The sequence below is a fragment of the Onychostruthus taczanowskii genome, unplaced genomic scaffold, assembly GCF_017590055.1.
Source record: "Onychostruthus taczanowskii isolate IOZ18803 unplaced genomic scaffold, ASM1759005v1 scaffold45, whole genome shotgun sequence".
NCBI lineage: Eukaryota > Metazoa > Chordata > Aves > Passeriformes > Passeridae > Onychostruthus > Onychostruthus taczanowskii.
In genome coordinates, this window is record NW_024502014.1 from 2,801,700 (window position 1) to 2,817,151 (window position 15,452).

The 15,452-nt window shown below is 38.2% G+C and overlaps 1 protein-coding gene across 4 annotated transcripts in view; it reads right to left on the minus strand.

The window, feature by feature from the left end:
* Nucleotides 1-15,446, minus strand: part of TRPC1 (transient receptor potential cation channel subfamily C member 1) — a 21,040-nt gene extending 5,594 nt beyond the window's left edge. For 3 of the 4 annotated variants that reach the window (XR_005953392.1, XM_041414507.1, XM_041414506.1), the window contains exons 1-12: nucleotides 15,194-15,446; nucleotides 13,811-13,965; nucleotides 12,474-12,575; nucleotides 11,443-11,645; nucleotides 10,552-10,683; nucleotides 9,093-9,288; nucleotides 7,772-8,108; nucleotides 6,117-6,256; nucleotides 3,959-4,102; nucleotides 1,211-1,386; nucleotides 862-1,063; nucleotides 42-236 (exon numbers count right to left, since the gene is read on the minus strand). Coding sequence is in view for 3 of the 4 variants with exons in the window: in XM_041414507.1 (XP_041270441.1) it covers nucleotides 42-236; nucleotides 862-1,063; nucleotides 1,211-1,386; nucleotides 3,959-4,102; nucleotides 6,117-6,256; nucleotides 7,772-8,108; nucleotides 9,093-9,288; nucleotides 10,552-10,683; nucleotides 11,443-11,645; nucleotides 12,474-12,575; nucleotides 13,811-13,965; nucleotides 15,194-15,329 (2,118 nt within the window). In the remaining variant the exon portion in view is untranslated. Of the gene's footprint in view, nucleotides 1-41; nucleotides 237-861; nucleotides 1,064-1,210; nucleotides 1,387-3,958; nucleotides 4,103-6,116; nucleotides 6,257-7,771; nucleotides 8,109-9,092; nucleotides 9,289-10,551; nucleotides 10,684-11,442; nucleotides 11,646-12,473; nucleotides 12,576-13,810; nucleotides 13,966-15,193 lie in introns of those variants that run through there. The other variant, XM_041414508.1, reaches the window with a different exon arrangement.
* Nucleotides 15,447-15,452: the final 6 nt, after the last annotated feature.

Sequence of the window (15,452 nt, forward strand, 5' to 3'; positions counted from 1 at the left end):
TTCCAGCTGCAGAGCTCAGAGCTTGCCCAGTCATTCCTCACCTTGAGGCTGTTCTGACGTTTCACTTTGCCACTTGATGTGTGAGAGCAGATCCATTTACTGAGACTGTTGAAAAGGTAACAAATGGTCTTGGGAGAGGGTATAACGTTAAAAGGTGGGGGGAGTGTGCATTTATCATCAAAGTAGCTAAGCCAAAGTTTGGCACGAGCAAACTTCCACTCCTTATCTTCATGATTCTAAAACACCAGAAACATTAACAGAGAAAAGAAACAGAAATACTAATAGGTTATTTTGTAAGTTGAATTTGCTTATACCTGAAAAACTGACCATTATTTAATTTTGGTTTTATAGTATTTTAATAGGTAGATTACAGAGTATTTTAATAGGTTTGCTTGAATATTCTCATATTAAATACTTTAAACAAGTACATCTTTCTTCAATTCCTAGTATAAAATTCAGAAGGTATAGATCAATACCCAGATCAAATGGCAAAGCACCACACATATCAAAACCAGCATTTGAACAGCCATCAAGAAAGCCATCAATTCTCAGTGAGCTGAAGCCCCTTACTTATTCAATGTGGAAATTACAATTTTTTTAAATCAAAGTAAATAAAAAGTTCTTATTTGAAGGAAAAATATGAGCTCACAGGGCCGAAGCCCTTTACATATTCAATGTGGAAATTACAATTCTTTTAAATCAAAGTAAATAAAAAGTTCTTATTTGAAGGAAAAATATGAGCTCATAGACAGAGCTCATCCATAAGGTCTATAGGCTATGAGTTTACACATCATAGGAAGAAATTTGTGTAAAATCCAAAGATACAGGTAATTAATTGGTAATTAATCAGACACCACTTACTGCTATCAGCTGAAAACTTTTGTGAAGCATTGCCACAAGGAGTTTTGTTAATACTATCACAACCACCACGTTGTAGGTCCCAACAATAACAGCACCCACAAAAGACTGTAATTCTTCACCATAGCTGAAACGTGTCACAAAGATTGCAACATGTGCCAGGGAGAATATGTACCAGAAGAGAGCAAAACATGTACCAATAAACCTACAGAAACAAGGGAAAAATCTGGTTAGGTAAACCTAACACAGAAGTGTTAACATAAATTCAAGGTCAGTGAAAAAATCCAGTTCTGTTTAATTACTAGGGATTAAAGGCTAAAACAACACAGTTATTTTAAGATCTCAGACTCACGAATGGAATGTGTCATTGCTCTGCTGTTCACAGAAAATGCCTGCACAGTCCTTTTCTTCATTTACAGTAAATCCTTTATCATAAAGTTGGGTCAATCCAATTGTGAATGAGAACAAGACAAGAAGAAACATGCCCAGAAATTTTCCAAAATCTTGTAGCATCTGCCCCATTGAAATCTGTAAAATAGATTTATTTCCAATTTTAGTAAAACACATAGTTATTTTTATTTGTATTGTCTCCTTCAGCCTTTGAGCAACAAAAAAATCTACTTACATTTTAAATATTTAAGTTAGATTTTGATACGCTAAACAGCCCTTAAGGTCAGGAGATAACCTTGTACTGTTTTTCAGAGAAAAATTCTAGACATTAAAAAGAATGTGTAAGTAATTTTAACATCACCTGGAAAATTAGTATCCTCCAAGTAACCATAAGCAATAGTATGTACACCTTGTTACTTATTTGCAATACCAATGGTAATAAGGAATTCACAGGTCAACAGACAAAAGCAGTAAATGAAATGGATTTGAACATAAATGCCATCATAGAAAGTTAAGAAAACACTTGGAAGAACACTGAATTAATCAAAACATTTGGAACTAATTTATCACTAATTTTAAAAAAAGTATACAAAAGCCCATCTGCAGAATACAAAATTAGCTCACTGTACATTTTATGTGTGATTTTAAATAGACAAATGTGTAGACACATAGAAATTGAAGGACAAAGCACACAAGGTATGACAGTAAATTCAGATCATTAGTTTCCAATTCAAAATATCCTATACAGAACTTTGCAACATTAGAAATAAAGCACCTTTAAAAAAACCCAATCATATGCTTGTCATTTTTTCCAACAGAGGAAAGACCTTGATTGCTTTTGACATAAGCCCAAATTTTTACACAGACACAGCATAAACTATTTATATAATTTAATTAGTCTTCCTACAAACTTCTTCAGAACAGTGTACCATTATAAAGAATGCAAATGTATGTAATGTGGGATTGGGTGGAATTAATCTATATAAATCAGTGTGTGGAAAGCCCAGTCCTATATGAATCAAAATCAGTACCAACTCATAGTCCAGAACTGTAACACAACTGCCAGATTTTTCAAGTACAGCTCTACTGGGAGATGAATTCCTGCTCCCTCCTTTGCTGCTGGAAACTCACCAAGTGCCTCCTGCAGCACAGCACATTCAGTCTGTACAGCTTGTAATGGTCATGGAGATTCTGCAGTTGTGGGCAGAGCTCTGCACCAATTCTGTGCATGTTTGGTCAGAGGATCACTGTACTCCCCTGAAACTGAACTGTTTCATCACATCTGACCCTACAATGAAAAAAACCCAACCCAAATCCCAACAACAAACTACTTTCCCTTTAACACATGGTTCCAGCCAAGAGAGACAAAGTAGATGAAACGGGAATGCACAAAAAGTGCAAAATGCTCAAAACTATTTTGTTTGGAAGAGAGTGTAACAACCCATCCCAAATGCCAGTTGCTTTCTTCATAGATTCATGCTTTCTCTCTCTAAGTATTTACAATTTCTAAGCACTTGAAATCTAATTATCTCACCTAGGGAAGTACTATTCTACCTTCTGTTAATAATAAAATCCACCACACACAGCCAGCTTACAAATCTGGACTATTACAGGTTTTATTAGCCAATAAGTCAAGTAACTGAAAGCTTAAAAATAACTAAGAGCCAAGAGAACACGGTAGCTGCCTTCCCCCACCCCCACTGTTGGGTTTCCATCCCATATTTGATTACCACCATGTGAACTTTGTGACCTACTTTCAGAAAATACTGTAAGAGTTGTTGCACCAGCCCTACTGGCCAGCAGTAATAACGTAAGCTCCTGTGTGCCTCTGAATGGGGTGACTGTTGACTGTTTTTATTTACTTGGAAAATTTCACAACACAGCCTCCTAATAGAAAACTTGTGAAAGATCTAATACATAAATAAACATGCCCATTAAACAGTGAATCTCTTTAAAATGTGGAGAGACTTCAGCGTTTAATCAATTTGTACAACCCTAATGCTTCATGCAACATCAAGACTTCAGTATTTTTTTCAAAGTGTGCAAGTACATTTCCATTTAAAATGTGTAACAGAAAATTAGATAATTAAAATGTGGGAGGTTTTACTGTCATCATTATTGGAAGGCTCCAACAAATACCAAGTAAGAAGAAACCTGTTCTCCCTTCTTATAACTGCCAATAAATAGGTGAGTATTTCAATACTCTAGACAGATTTATATTTTTCAAACAAAAGCAATTTGCACAACTCAAGGTGCAACTTTAATGAGATCACAGACATAAACGGAAAGGCTTTTGATTAATCTTCCTTGCTACACACTTATTCATCTATCTCTTTAGAAATAAGAAGCTAAGGCAATTATTTGCATAAGACTTTGCAGGAAGAACCTGATCCTTAGACATTCCAAACTGTGGGAACTTAGCTGGTATGTTGCACTTAGAACAGATGGAAACAAAAAAGACAGTATAGGTACAGTGATCATGGAAAAATACCCTAACTGAACTACACAAGGTCTTTCACTCTTTTTCTTACCTTTTCCCATCTGAATCAGTATGTTTTACCCAAGAGATTAATTTAAAAAAATCAAACTTCAATGCAGTATCACTTCTTTCTACTTTTTACTTTCTTATTTTAACATTTTTTCCTATTTTCAATACGACTCTTGATAGCAAATTATGTTTAATATTTTTTCAAACAGTAATGATATTCACCTGGAGTGGTCCCAGAATGGAGCTGGTTGTGTACATGAAGAAGAGACGCAGGTAACTAAGAACATTGGCAAAGGCAAAAAGACCTTCTGCCACTAGGGTAGGATGGAATGCATCCCAGTCCTTCCTTTCAGCATAATCATGAAACTGCAACATAAAAAAGGACAAGCTGAGATTGCTAACATTATAAATACAGAAATGTAGCCATACATCTCTCCCTAATTCTACTTCCAAAACAGGCAAGAGCATAAAATAAATTAACACATGTCACTCATAGGTGTCATACCTCTTTCAGACAAGGTGTTTTAAAAGCCATTCCAGAGGAAACCAGAAATCAGAGAATTTAAATTGAACACCTAACTCTGCCACTCACTTGTTCAAACCATTTATTCCTCTGTCCTGCTTTCACTTCTACTCTGTTTCCCACGGTCTATTGAAACAGGGACTTGGGAACTTTATTATATAAACACGTGCATTGCCTTGTGTAACAGGCTTCAGTCAAAAACAATATTGAGATGCTACAAAGAAAACCAAGGTACACCTGCAATTGCAATGTGGTGACAGCTGATCTTAAATAGTTTTGGAAAGACTTATGACTTGGGGTTCCTTCAACAGATTTTATGAATGGCTACAGAGAATAGGAGTCACAAGTAAACTGTTGCTTGATGTATTATCCACCAAGTACTACTATTCAACTTATTCAGGGAAATTCCTTTTGGTTTGGCTGAGAACACTCAGCATTTATATTACCAGCTTCTGCTGTCTCAAAATGGACATTCAAAAACCAAGGAACTCTGAGCTGCTTTATAATAACACCCAAAAGTCTGCTGCACAAAGATGGCAAGAAATAGGGGTATTTCACTACATGCTGCAACTGCACGCTTACAAATCCTTCTGCTACAGAGACTCTTCCTTTATTTTTTACAGCTTTGGGGCCTATAGTGGATCTAAGATGCAAACTGAATCTTTTTACTTCATTTTCCATATGATTTATAAACTATAAATTTGGCCATATAAAAGGGGCAAACCCCCCATAACATGCCTATTGTATAGGACAGGAGTCCTGCATGTTCAAAAAGGTTACAATTTAAATTGGCAACAATGGGATTTACCTCAGCAAAGGAACTATTACTAGACACATGCTGGTTGCAAAGCAAATGGCTGGGAAAGGAGCCCAATGTGGCATTCTCCCTCTATTTTTTTTCCAAGAAATGGAGCCTTCCTTTCCAAACGATTACCAGCCTCTGAATCAATGCTAGGATAGGAAAATGAGCCAAACACCAAGTTGGGAAGAAATAAACCCGTTTATTTCCCTCCCAACTGCCAGACAGCTGTCAACTTGCAGTTTTCAAGACACAATAATGGTGCTACTGCACTGGCTTGGATTTTGCTGTAATATTCACATTCAATTGGTCTGGCAGTTTGCCATGTGCTGTGTGGTTAACAACACATGCAACAGAATGGCAATGATCATTTTCAAAACTTGTATTTTCAATCAAATCCAGATGGCTTTTCATAGAGACAAGACAAGGCTCCTCTACTGTCTCAGGGCTTTTATTCTTACTACCAAAGAAAACCCCAACCAAAAAAGCCCCACGAAGCAAAAACCAATTAAAAATCCACCACTTATGACATTTGAGTATATGTAATCAAAAGCTAAATAAAACTTTCTGTAACAAAAATGCACCAGGCAATCCAAACACAGACAATACTATTAGCTTTCTGCATAGTACTGAGTGGAGTCAGGCAAGCTCTTGCCCAACCTGATGAGATGCATTTCCCTAAACAAAAATCAAGCCATTTGGAAGACCAGCCAGCTCTTACAAGGAAGACAGTAGCTCTGTTTGGGGTTTCCAAGTACTTGGACATGTCCTGATGTGTTTTGTAACCCCCATTTGGCTGATCAATGGCGCTTTGAAGACCAAGGTGCAACAAGACCCGAGGTGTTGACACTCCATGGCCCATAGCACACAGAGATTTAAGCCCAAAGCCCGCTCTGCACCCATCACAGGCTGTTACTGATGCTGTACACTGTACACACAACACCTTACTTTTAGCACACCACGTGGAACACATCCTCAGGTGTTTGCAGCAATGTACTAAAACCATACCTGCTCAGTCAGCCCCAGAGGAGCTTTGGTCTATGCAGATTGGTGCTCACCTTGTTATGGGCAACAACTTTGAGGGCAAAAGTTGCCAAATACAGGGAATTCATGACAAAACTAAGCTGATTGCGGGACTCTTCTAAAAAATCTTCTAAACCATCATACCAGAGCCTCTTAACATCCGACCACACCATTCCTGCAGGAAAAAAATAAAACCCAGGGAAGTGAAGCCATTGCGCTGAAAAGGCATTACTTTACATATGATCACCATGTGTTTTACACTGAATTTGCTACAGAATCAGTAAAAGGAAATAGAGAAGATGATATTTACACACACAAGAACTGGAGTTCTGGTGCTTTATTTTCCAATGGAAGACATTTGTATTCATGATTTTGAAAGTCCATCCAGAACAACACAAAACTTGTTACTAACCCAAAGTGTTACAAATTCTGCTGTGGCCATTTCGACAATGATTTTTAGGGAGTATTTTAATGGAACTGTGGAATACAATAATGTAAGTGAATCCCTGTTACTTGAGTCTTTTCATTCCAATTGATTTTGCACAATAGTTTCTAAATATGTTCTTAATCAACTTAGAATATTTTCAAGGAATCAGTATAATGTCATTACAAAATAAACATTTAAGCTATAAATGCAATTACTATTTAAAAACTTGAGATTCAGTTATGTGAAAAATAACCCCATTTTAATGATTATGTTGCTTAGATACAACTTTTAAATCCTACTTGAAATCCACATTACAATTTTATATGCAGAAAAAATATATTTCTATAGCCTTTAATTAAAATTACCAAGACCACCTAATGACACACTTTGCCTACAGCAGACTTGATGGAACAAAAGAATTTATAAAATTATAATATTGAATTTCAAAGCAAAGGAGGAATCTAACTTGTACTCAAAATTTGAAGTTTTCAAGTTTCTTTTAAGACCTGCCTGTGTTTGTGTGTTGGATACTACATATTTCCAAAATCTGCAAGAACTGCTCCACAGTTTTAACACAGCTCAGTTGTGAAAGGAATCACCATTACACAAAAAAGCTCTCACCCTAAAATATCCAATAAATCACCCTTAGAATTATTTAAATAAAAACTGTGTTGTTTTTTACCATATCACTGCTTTTTATAAATCCAATGAAACAAATGGTACATATCTAATTATCTTACATTAAGAAAGGTATATTTTAATGTAAAAACAATCGCATGCCAGACAACCAAAAACAAGGTCAAAATTATAAACTTTCAACCAGAAGTTCTTGATAACTCAACAAAAATTATACCTGTGCTCCCTCTGCTGCATCAACCAGAAGTGACATGCAGCCCTTCTGATACAGTTACGATAACTGGTGACAATGACACAGAAAACCATAACACGGGAAAATAATATTTGTTTTTGTGTTTTGAAACAAGCATGAGTTAAATGCACACCCCAAATCTCTTTGTAAGATGGAGCATGCATACATAAACACACATAACATACACTTCTATCTTTAAACCACATGCCAACAGTGCAGCAAGTCCAAATTTTGTTATTAACTACTTTTCCAACCAAGCATTATAGAACCAGTCATGAAAGACTGAGTTATTACCTACTGATGATGTACCACTAAACTGGCATTTTTTAAAATATTTAGCACACATTTTTTATACATTTAGCAACTGTCATCCAATCCACCCAAATCATACCTACCAATAAGCCATATTATCAGAAGATAGTCTATTCTCTCAAGGGCTGGTCCCATTGTATTCTTCTTATTCTCATTGTAGACAAGCGAGTACAAATTAAGTAATAACAGAAATGTGAAATATGAAGCTCCATGAATAATAAACTTCATAAAAGGAGTGTGAATTATTCGACCTACTCGAGATTTAGGAGCTAACAAGTAACAGAGGGACAGAAGTGGCCAGAAAATGCCAACCATCAGAACAGTCAGGATCTTCTTGCAGGTGTGCTTGCGCCGGTAGCCGGCCATCTGCCCAAACCACACCGTGTTGAGAAACTGCTGGCAGTTGGACTGGGCAACAAACTGCGGGAAGGAGGGGGAGAAACAAACAAGGAATCACTCTCAGCTTTCTTCACACACATTACTAAGTTGCATCATTAAAATTAACTTTGTAACTATATGTATACCACACAAAAAAGTTCCTATTTTCCAAGCCCTGTAGTAAAAGCAAGCTATGCTCAAACCCAGAGGAACACTGAAATACTTTAGTGTGCTTGATGAATGCAGGCCAGAAATGTGTAATGCTGGTTCCAGGGCATCCCAGAACTACAGCTCATGACTTATAAATGCTATGTATTTCAACAGTTTCACAAACACTTTAAGCCTAGAGACGTAGAACAGACAGAATTATATAATACGTTTTGCAAATACTAACTAAAAATTGATTTTGCTTGAAAAGGAAACTTCCACTCTGTCCTTGGTCCTTGTACTAGAATCCCACAAATATCCATTTGCATTCCAGCACAGAAAACTACAGTTATAATTTATGAAGGGACAAAAATTACAATAACCTACTGCATGGAGGAAGTTTCATATTGATGGCATAAAAAGTGCTGCTATTCTGGAACAGAGGGGCTATTCAGTTACACAGCACAGGTCCAACCCAATTACTGAACAGTACAGGCAAGGCCTGAGACAAAGCTGAACAGTTAATGACCAGGGAGAAGATGATAAATCATGTTTGGCACCTAAGGATCCATGCTTCTCTAGGCAAGGATTTAATGAGGAACTGAATAAATAATGACCACTACCAGAGCTGTTCCTAAAAAAGCAGTGGCCTATACTCCAATACAGAAAATACTACATTCATCTCCACAGTAAACACTAAAGAATCCCTCAGCATCTTGCAGCATCCCTGTTTCACATACTGATACTTGTGTATTACCACCTCTTCTATAACTCCTGCAAATTTATTTCCACTTCTGTGTCCAGAGGCAGAACAACAAAGTGATTAATTACTAGCAAAGTACGATATGCAAAGTCTATCAGATTACTGCAAAGACAAACCTCTTTTTGATTATATTTGATTGCAAGTTTTAAGCGGCTTAAGTTCATCCTCTCCTCCAACAATCCTCTCTTGTCTACATGTTCATCACTGGAGGTGTGATTCAGAATCACCTCCAGCTCCCGGGAATTCCGGGCTTGTGCGAGTAAATCTTTAGCAAAGGTTTTGCACTGTTGAGCGAGCTCCTCGTAGTCATTTCTGAAACACACAGAAGTGGTATGTATCATTACACTGGTCCTGTATTTTCCATTCAGTCACAAACTAGCCATTTTTGGCTGGGATTGTATGTTATATTGAGACAAATTAAAAGAAACCACCCCAGAAGTCCCATGTCAAGGTCCAAGCATTCCTACAATTTTCACCATGTAACATGACAATTCCATTTCTGCTTAGCCTGCAAGATCACTAGAGAAAATCTGACACACAGACTTATGGTATACAAATTCTTCTGCCATGAGTTCCATACAGAGTTAAAGCTTAAGAGTCATTTCCAGGACATGAGAAAGTGTAGTTGTCACAAAATATGGCACTGGTAAGCAATCACTTGGACTTTCTAAGTGGACAGGAAATTGTTTGGGGGTTTGCTTTATTCCTGTTATTTGAAAACTAAAGTCCATTCACTCAGGATTATGTAATAATGTATTAAACACATGAAAAGAAACCACATGATTTCCTTGTCTCACCTTGCACACAGTCCATTTTAATGCCACATTGTATCACAAAAATGCAACAACTGAACTCTTATTAAGAAAGATAGGCAGCTAAAATGCAGAAAAGTCACATTTTTAGAAAATTCATGTATTTAGGAAAGTAAAATATTACCTTACATAAACACTTGCTTTCATATTCTTGGAAAGCTTTTGTGCTGGTAAGTTACAAAATGGTAAAATCTGCATTGTTTAAACATGAAATTACACTCAGCATTTGTTCATCATACAGAGAGCATTTTCAGCATGAAAACACACATATGGATATTTTAAATATATACACATATGCACTCTCCAAAGTCTTATAATGAGCAAAATTAAGAAACAATACCCAAAACAACTCCCAAAATTAGTCAAGCCAGTATAAACAAGGTACTGCATATTTCTACCCTGATAAAGAAAAAAAGTGCAGAGTACTAATGAGGTATCAATATGATTAACAGGTGTATAATTTCCAAGTAAGTCAGCATTTAGCATAATTTCTGTTTATTTTTGCAGAGTAGAGCTGAAATTTGAGCTGTTGGCGCAACTACACACATTAAAATGTCTATACCTAAAAGGATTTAAAGTAATTAAACTGTCAAAATGACTACTAAGGAGGCATAAATTATATTATGTAACTTATTATGTCTAATTATCAGTTTAAACACTCCACTTACAAAAAATTAAGAATAAACTTTTTCTAATGCAAACATATTTCTACACCTGTAATTACACAAAAATATTAAAACTGATTTGTGTTTTCAATTCCTACCTGAACTCAACCTCAACAAGGCTTAATTCTTTCAAGTCTGCACTAAGTTCAAAAGCTCTTAAGATTGGATCCTCTTCTGTCAACATTATTAAGGCAGGACTGGCCAAACACCGATAAATGTCAAGGCGAAACCTGTGACAAAAAAACAGCAAACAAAACAAAGATGTTTTATTTCATTAGCAGCTTCAAACCAGAACCTGTTCCAAAGGTTTGCCTAAAATGGCCAGCTGAAAGACAAAGTAATTTGGTTTTTTAAAATCAGACACTACAAGCATTAACTGCAGTGTGTCCTGAAAGATACATGACATATTTAGAACCCCTAAGTATTCAAAATCGGCCAAACTGGTTCCCTCCTCTTTTCCTCACTACTTCCACTGTTATCAGTACATCAGCAGAAGTTCTAGATTAAATTAAGAGCTGCTACCTCAAGTATTTCTATTTTTTTTCTGCTTTGGATACCCTGACAATCTTTGCTCATACTGAAGTTAATGATATAGGGAATAGGATGGATACCAGAATGTGGCCTGTGGTAGCTCAATATTAAAGACTCAAATAACTTTTGAGAAAAATTTTATTTGCATAGTCCCTATGTTCCCCATCCAAAGGTAGGCAGAATGTTTGAGACACACCTGCTAGAAAGGAAAGGCACATAGTGACTATGCACAGTGACTAAAAGTATAAAAGCAAAATGGAAAAAAGCCACTGCCTCCCACCAGCCTTTTCAGGCACAACCCAAGCCCAAGAACTACCACCTCTCACAATAAGAGCTACAACATGTTAAGGAATCCACTCATAAACTTCACTTTAAAAAGAAAAAGGAAACATATTGAATGTGATCCCAGCAATGAATTAAGAATCTTTCTATTATGGCTCATGACTTTGAAGTCTTACCTGGAATGTCGCAGACTATCTTTTTTGTTCTTGGCAGTGCACAGTGTGCACTCACAGCCCACAGCATGAGGTTTGGGTAATGATATGTCTTGCTTCAACAGCATGGTGAGAATTTCATAGTTGTTACGATGAGCAGCTAAAATTACTGGTGCCACATCCATGGTTGTTGAGTACTCTGGGTTCTGAATGCGTTCCATTAATTTCTGGAATAAAATATAGGAACTATCTAAATTTATTACCTACAGTTCTGCTACGCATAAGGAGGTTTTTGACTGTTCAACCAAGAACTTCTCCTTCAAAATACTTTCCAGTGTTTCATAACATGAACAGAAAGAAAAATAAGTGACAACACTCAAACACCTGTCAGATAAATACCAAAAACGAAAAACAGACTCAGATACTTCTCTGGTTAATTTACACAGAAATACTGCCTATTTTTCCAATACACATGGGATATTAGAAATTGTTATTTTGCTCTAGTTTGTGAACAAATTACTGTATTTACTAGTTAAGAGAAGAAAAAATATCCTAAATGTGCCATGCTCTGTTAGACAACACCTTATTCCTTCCCTGCCTCCACCGCCACTTTGTGCTTTCAAAAGTGTTTTGGCACTAAAGCATTGACAAGGTAAGCTTCAATTGCTTAATTTCAAGGTGGAGGTCTGATGTTTATAGATTGGCTCTGAAAATCTATGAAGCTTCTATACATGAATAAACATTTTATAAGTCAAGGCTGCTAATTACCTTGCAAACAGACTACTAAAAAAGATTTATAACCACTAGGTTTTTTTCTCTTCTGAACTGGTCATGTGTTTGGCAGGTATAAGGCCACTGGATTCCTTAGGTGATGAAGCAAAATCATGTATGTCATCTTTCAAGACAAAAGAGGTTACAAAAATAATCCCTGGTGTCTAGATTCTATCACCTCACAGATGCAGAATTTAAGAACACTGTTTTAAATATTACAGATACCCAAAAAAGCAATAGCCTTCACAGCCCCAACCAAAAGTCAAGGAGTAACAACACTTCACCACAATGGTTGGCCTGGAGGATCGTTTTGGTCGGTGATTAAGTAGAATGTCAACAGCTCCCACCACTTCTGAGTCAATAGCCACCAAAAGTGCATCTGAGGACTACGTAAAGAAAACAAATCATATGTGAAAACAGCAGTAACTTAAACAGCACAAAGAGACAAACTCAAACCAAACTGCATTTTTAAAATATATTTTTAAAATCTAATTTTAAAGAACTAAAATGATGTTCTGTATTATCACCAGGCATATGATCAGGATACAAATTCAGGTTGCCACTGCAGGAGTTCACAGAGCATAAGTGACAATTTGCATCACTGCACCAACAGAAGAGAATCAATTGAATAAATCACTTTCCAGCAAAGATGATGCAGAAGACTTAACAAGTTAAGTTTAAAGACCAAGTTTACCAGGTCTATTAGACAGATTAAAAGCAAATATTAGTGTAGCACAGCTCAGGCATATGGGATACTTCAGCCTTGCATCTGTAATTCTGGGGTACAGCTAGGAAAATAAGCTTTTTCCTTCTTGGCTGGAAACCAACCACTTCTGCACCTTCTATTATGCTGAGATAAGCATCTTTTCTTTTTCCCTACAGATGATATTATTCTTCTTGATTCATTTCCAAAAATTTGGAATTTTACTTAAAAAAAAAAAAAAAAAAGAAAAAGACACAGTTTTTATTGCTGCCACTAATTAAGGTATGGAAAATGTGGTTTTATTCATGTCCAATATTAAACAATGTAACAAAAGATGCCACTTTTCTCTGTCTTACATATTTAATTCACTATAGCTTCACCTTTCCCACCAGTACCAGAGATGCTGCATTCATTTAAGGAAGTCTTGTTGGTAGGAAACTGCCCTGCCACAAAGCACAGATCAAGTTTAACAAGGAAGCAACACAGAAATGCATGCTTGCCTTAAAATCAACCAATATAATGTGAATTTTTCTGTGTTACTATTTAAAAAGTTAATATACTCAACAGCCAAAAGGATTTTTGCATTTTACACTTTTTTAATATTAGGCACTCAAACAATGGTTTGTTTGTTTGTTTGTTTTCCTTGGGGATAATATATGCATTATATCAGCAGCAGGAATAACATTTAAAATAAAACTCAAACTTGCTAACATCATAGAAAATGTTACTTATACATGTGCCATGCCAACAAAATTCCACTAGAAAAGTCAACTTGTGACAAGAAACCACTTTCACAATTACTTTTTCCAATTTACTGGAAATTTACTGCAAGGCAGACTACATTTATGTCCAAATTCGGACAGATTAACAAAGAAAACTTATGACTACACGGAACATTTTTAATAACAGGTTGGATACCTGGCAGCCATAATCCAAAAGCAGCTGTAGTATGTCCAAGTTTTCATTTTCAATCGTTATAGTAACAGCATTTCGTCCAAGCACATCCACACAATTTATGTTCATTTCACCTGAGCTGTTTTCCTCTAAGAGTTTCTTAACCATGTAATAGTCACCTGCAGAAATAAGGCAGGGATATCACTTCATATTATAAAGCAATGAAAGCATGTGATCATTTTGAGTACCAGTTGCCATCAAATAAGGCACTATTCCACAGTTAACAACATTAACTGAGTGGATCAGACAAGTAAGAAGTCAAGGTAGATAAGCATTCTCAGGGAGAAAACTAAAGATATTTCAGGAGACCTCTCTTCAGGACATGTACTGGACATGTACTTCAATCCACCCCTTTAGTTTGAGTCCTAAAAATAACCACACACAGAAGCACGGGTGCTTTCCAAAACTGTCTCTAGGGTAACAAATTACTTCACAACACAAAAGACCATGACCAAGACAGATCTCAGTGACAGACTACTTACAGAAGTTTATGTAGAATACAGTAAAATACATACCAAGAGTGCTGAACCAACCGTTATACAGACAACTGGGTTTTGTTACTTTTTTTGTTATGCAGCTTTTTAGCTCTCTGAACCTCTGTCTATAGCTAAAGAGAGAAAGCCATGGCTTCCTCTGATGCTGAGGACAGACTGCAGGGGCTGTGCAGATGCAAGGCATCGCACCACCGAGCGTCCCAGAGCAAACTCGCTAAGCTCGCCGGCAGATGCCACTGCAGGAACACCCCTGTGGCTGCGAGCTCACCCGAGCTCTGCGCGCCAACGCCGCAGCTCCTGCAGCCCTGCCTGTGCCCCAGGCCCGCAGAGCCGCGCAGCGCATCATTAAAAGCATACCCTGGAGCCCAGCGTTCCAGACCGTTTAAGATCAGTTTGATTTAAGGTCACGTTTCGACTCAAAGGCAACTAAATATAGGCTTAAAGCAAGCAGCATATTTTAGAAAGAAAAAATCTCTTCCCATCCGCCACCAGTGGTGCAAATCGCAGGATACCGGTGTCGCTTATCCTGGGGATGTCTAGATAAGCCCCAATTTTACAGCAGCTCTCTACTCAGAGACTTTTAACAGCGAACACCTCCCAGATTCCTCCCACACAAACCGAATGCCCTCACGAACGCGGCAGGAGCCGGCCCCGCGCCTCCCTTCCCGCTCAGGGCCAGCGGGAGGCGGCGGGCCCGGACCCCGCGGTGCCCCATGGCAGCCGCACGGCGGGACCGCAGCCCGGCCGAGGGGAGGACAGCGCAGGGCTGACACCCGGCCACGGCTCCGGCCCTCGGAGCGAGCGGCCGAGACCTCGGGGGGGGCCGGGCCAGGCCGGGCGGCGGGGCGGGTACCTTTGTCGCAGGCCAGCAGGAAAAGCTTCTCGTCCAGCGTAGTCTCCTCCTTCACCTGCCGCACATCCTTCAGCGCCAGCAGCTTGTTGGGCGAGGCCGAGGCGGACGGGTCCGCGCTCTGGTACAGGGCGGCCATGGCTCCGCCAGGCCCATGCGGACCCGGGCGGGGCGGTGTCGCGGCGCCGCCGCTGCCCCTCGGCACCGCTGGCGAGCGGGGCAGCGGCCCCGGCAGGCTCACCTCTGGCGGGCGGGCAGGGCA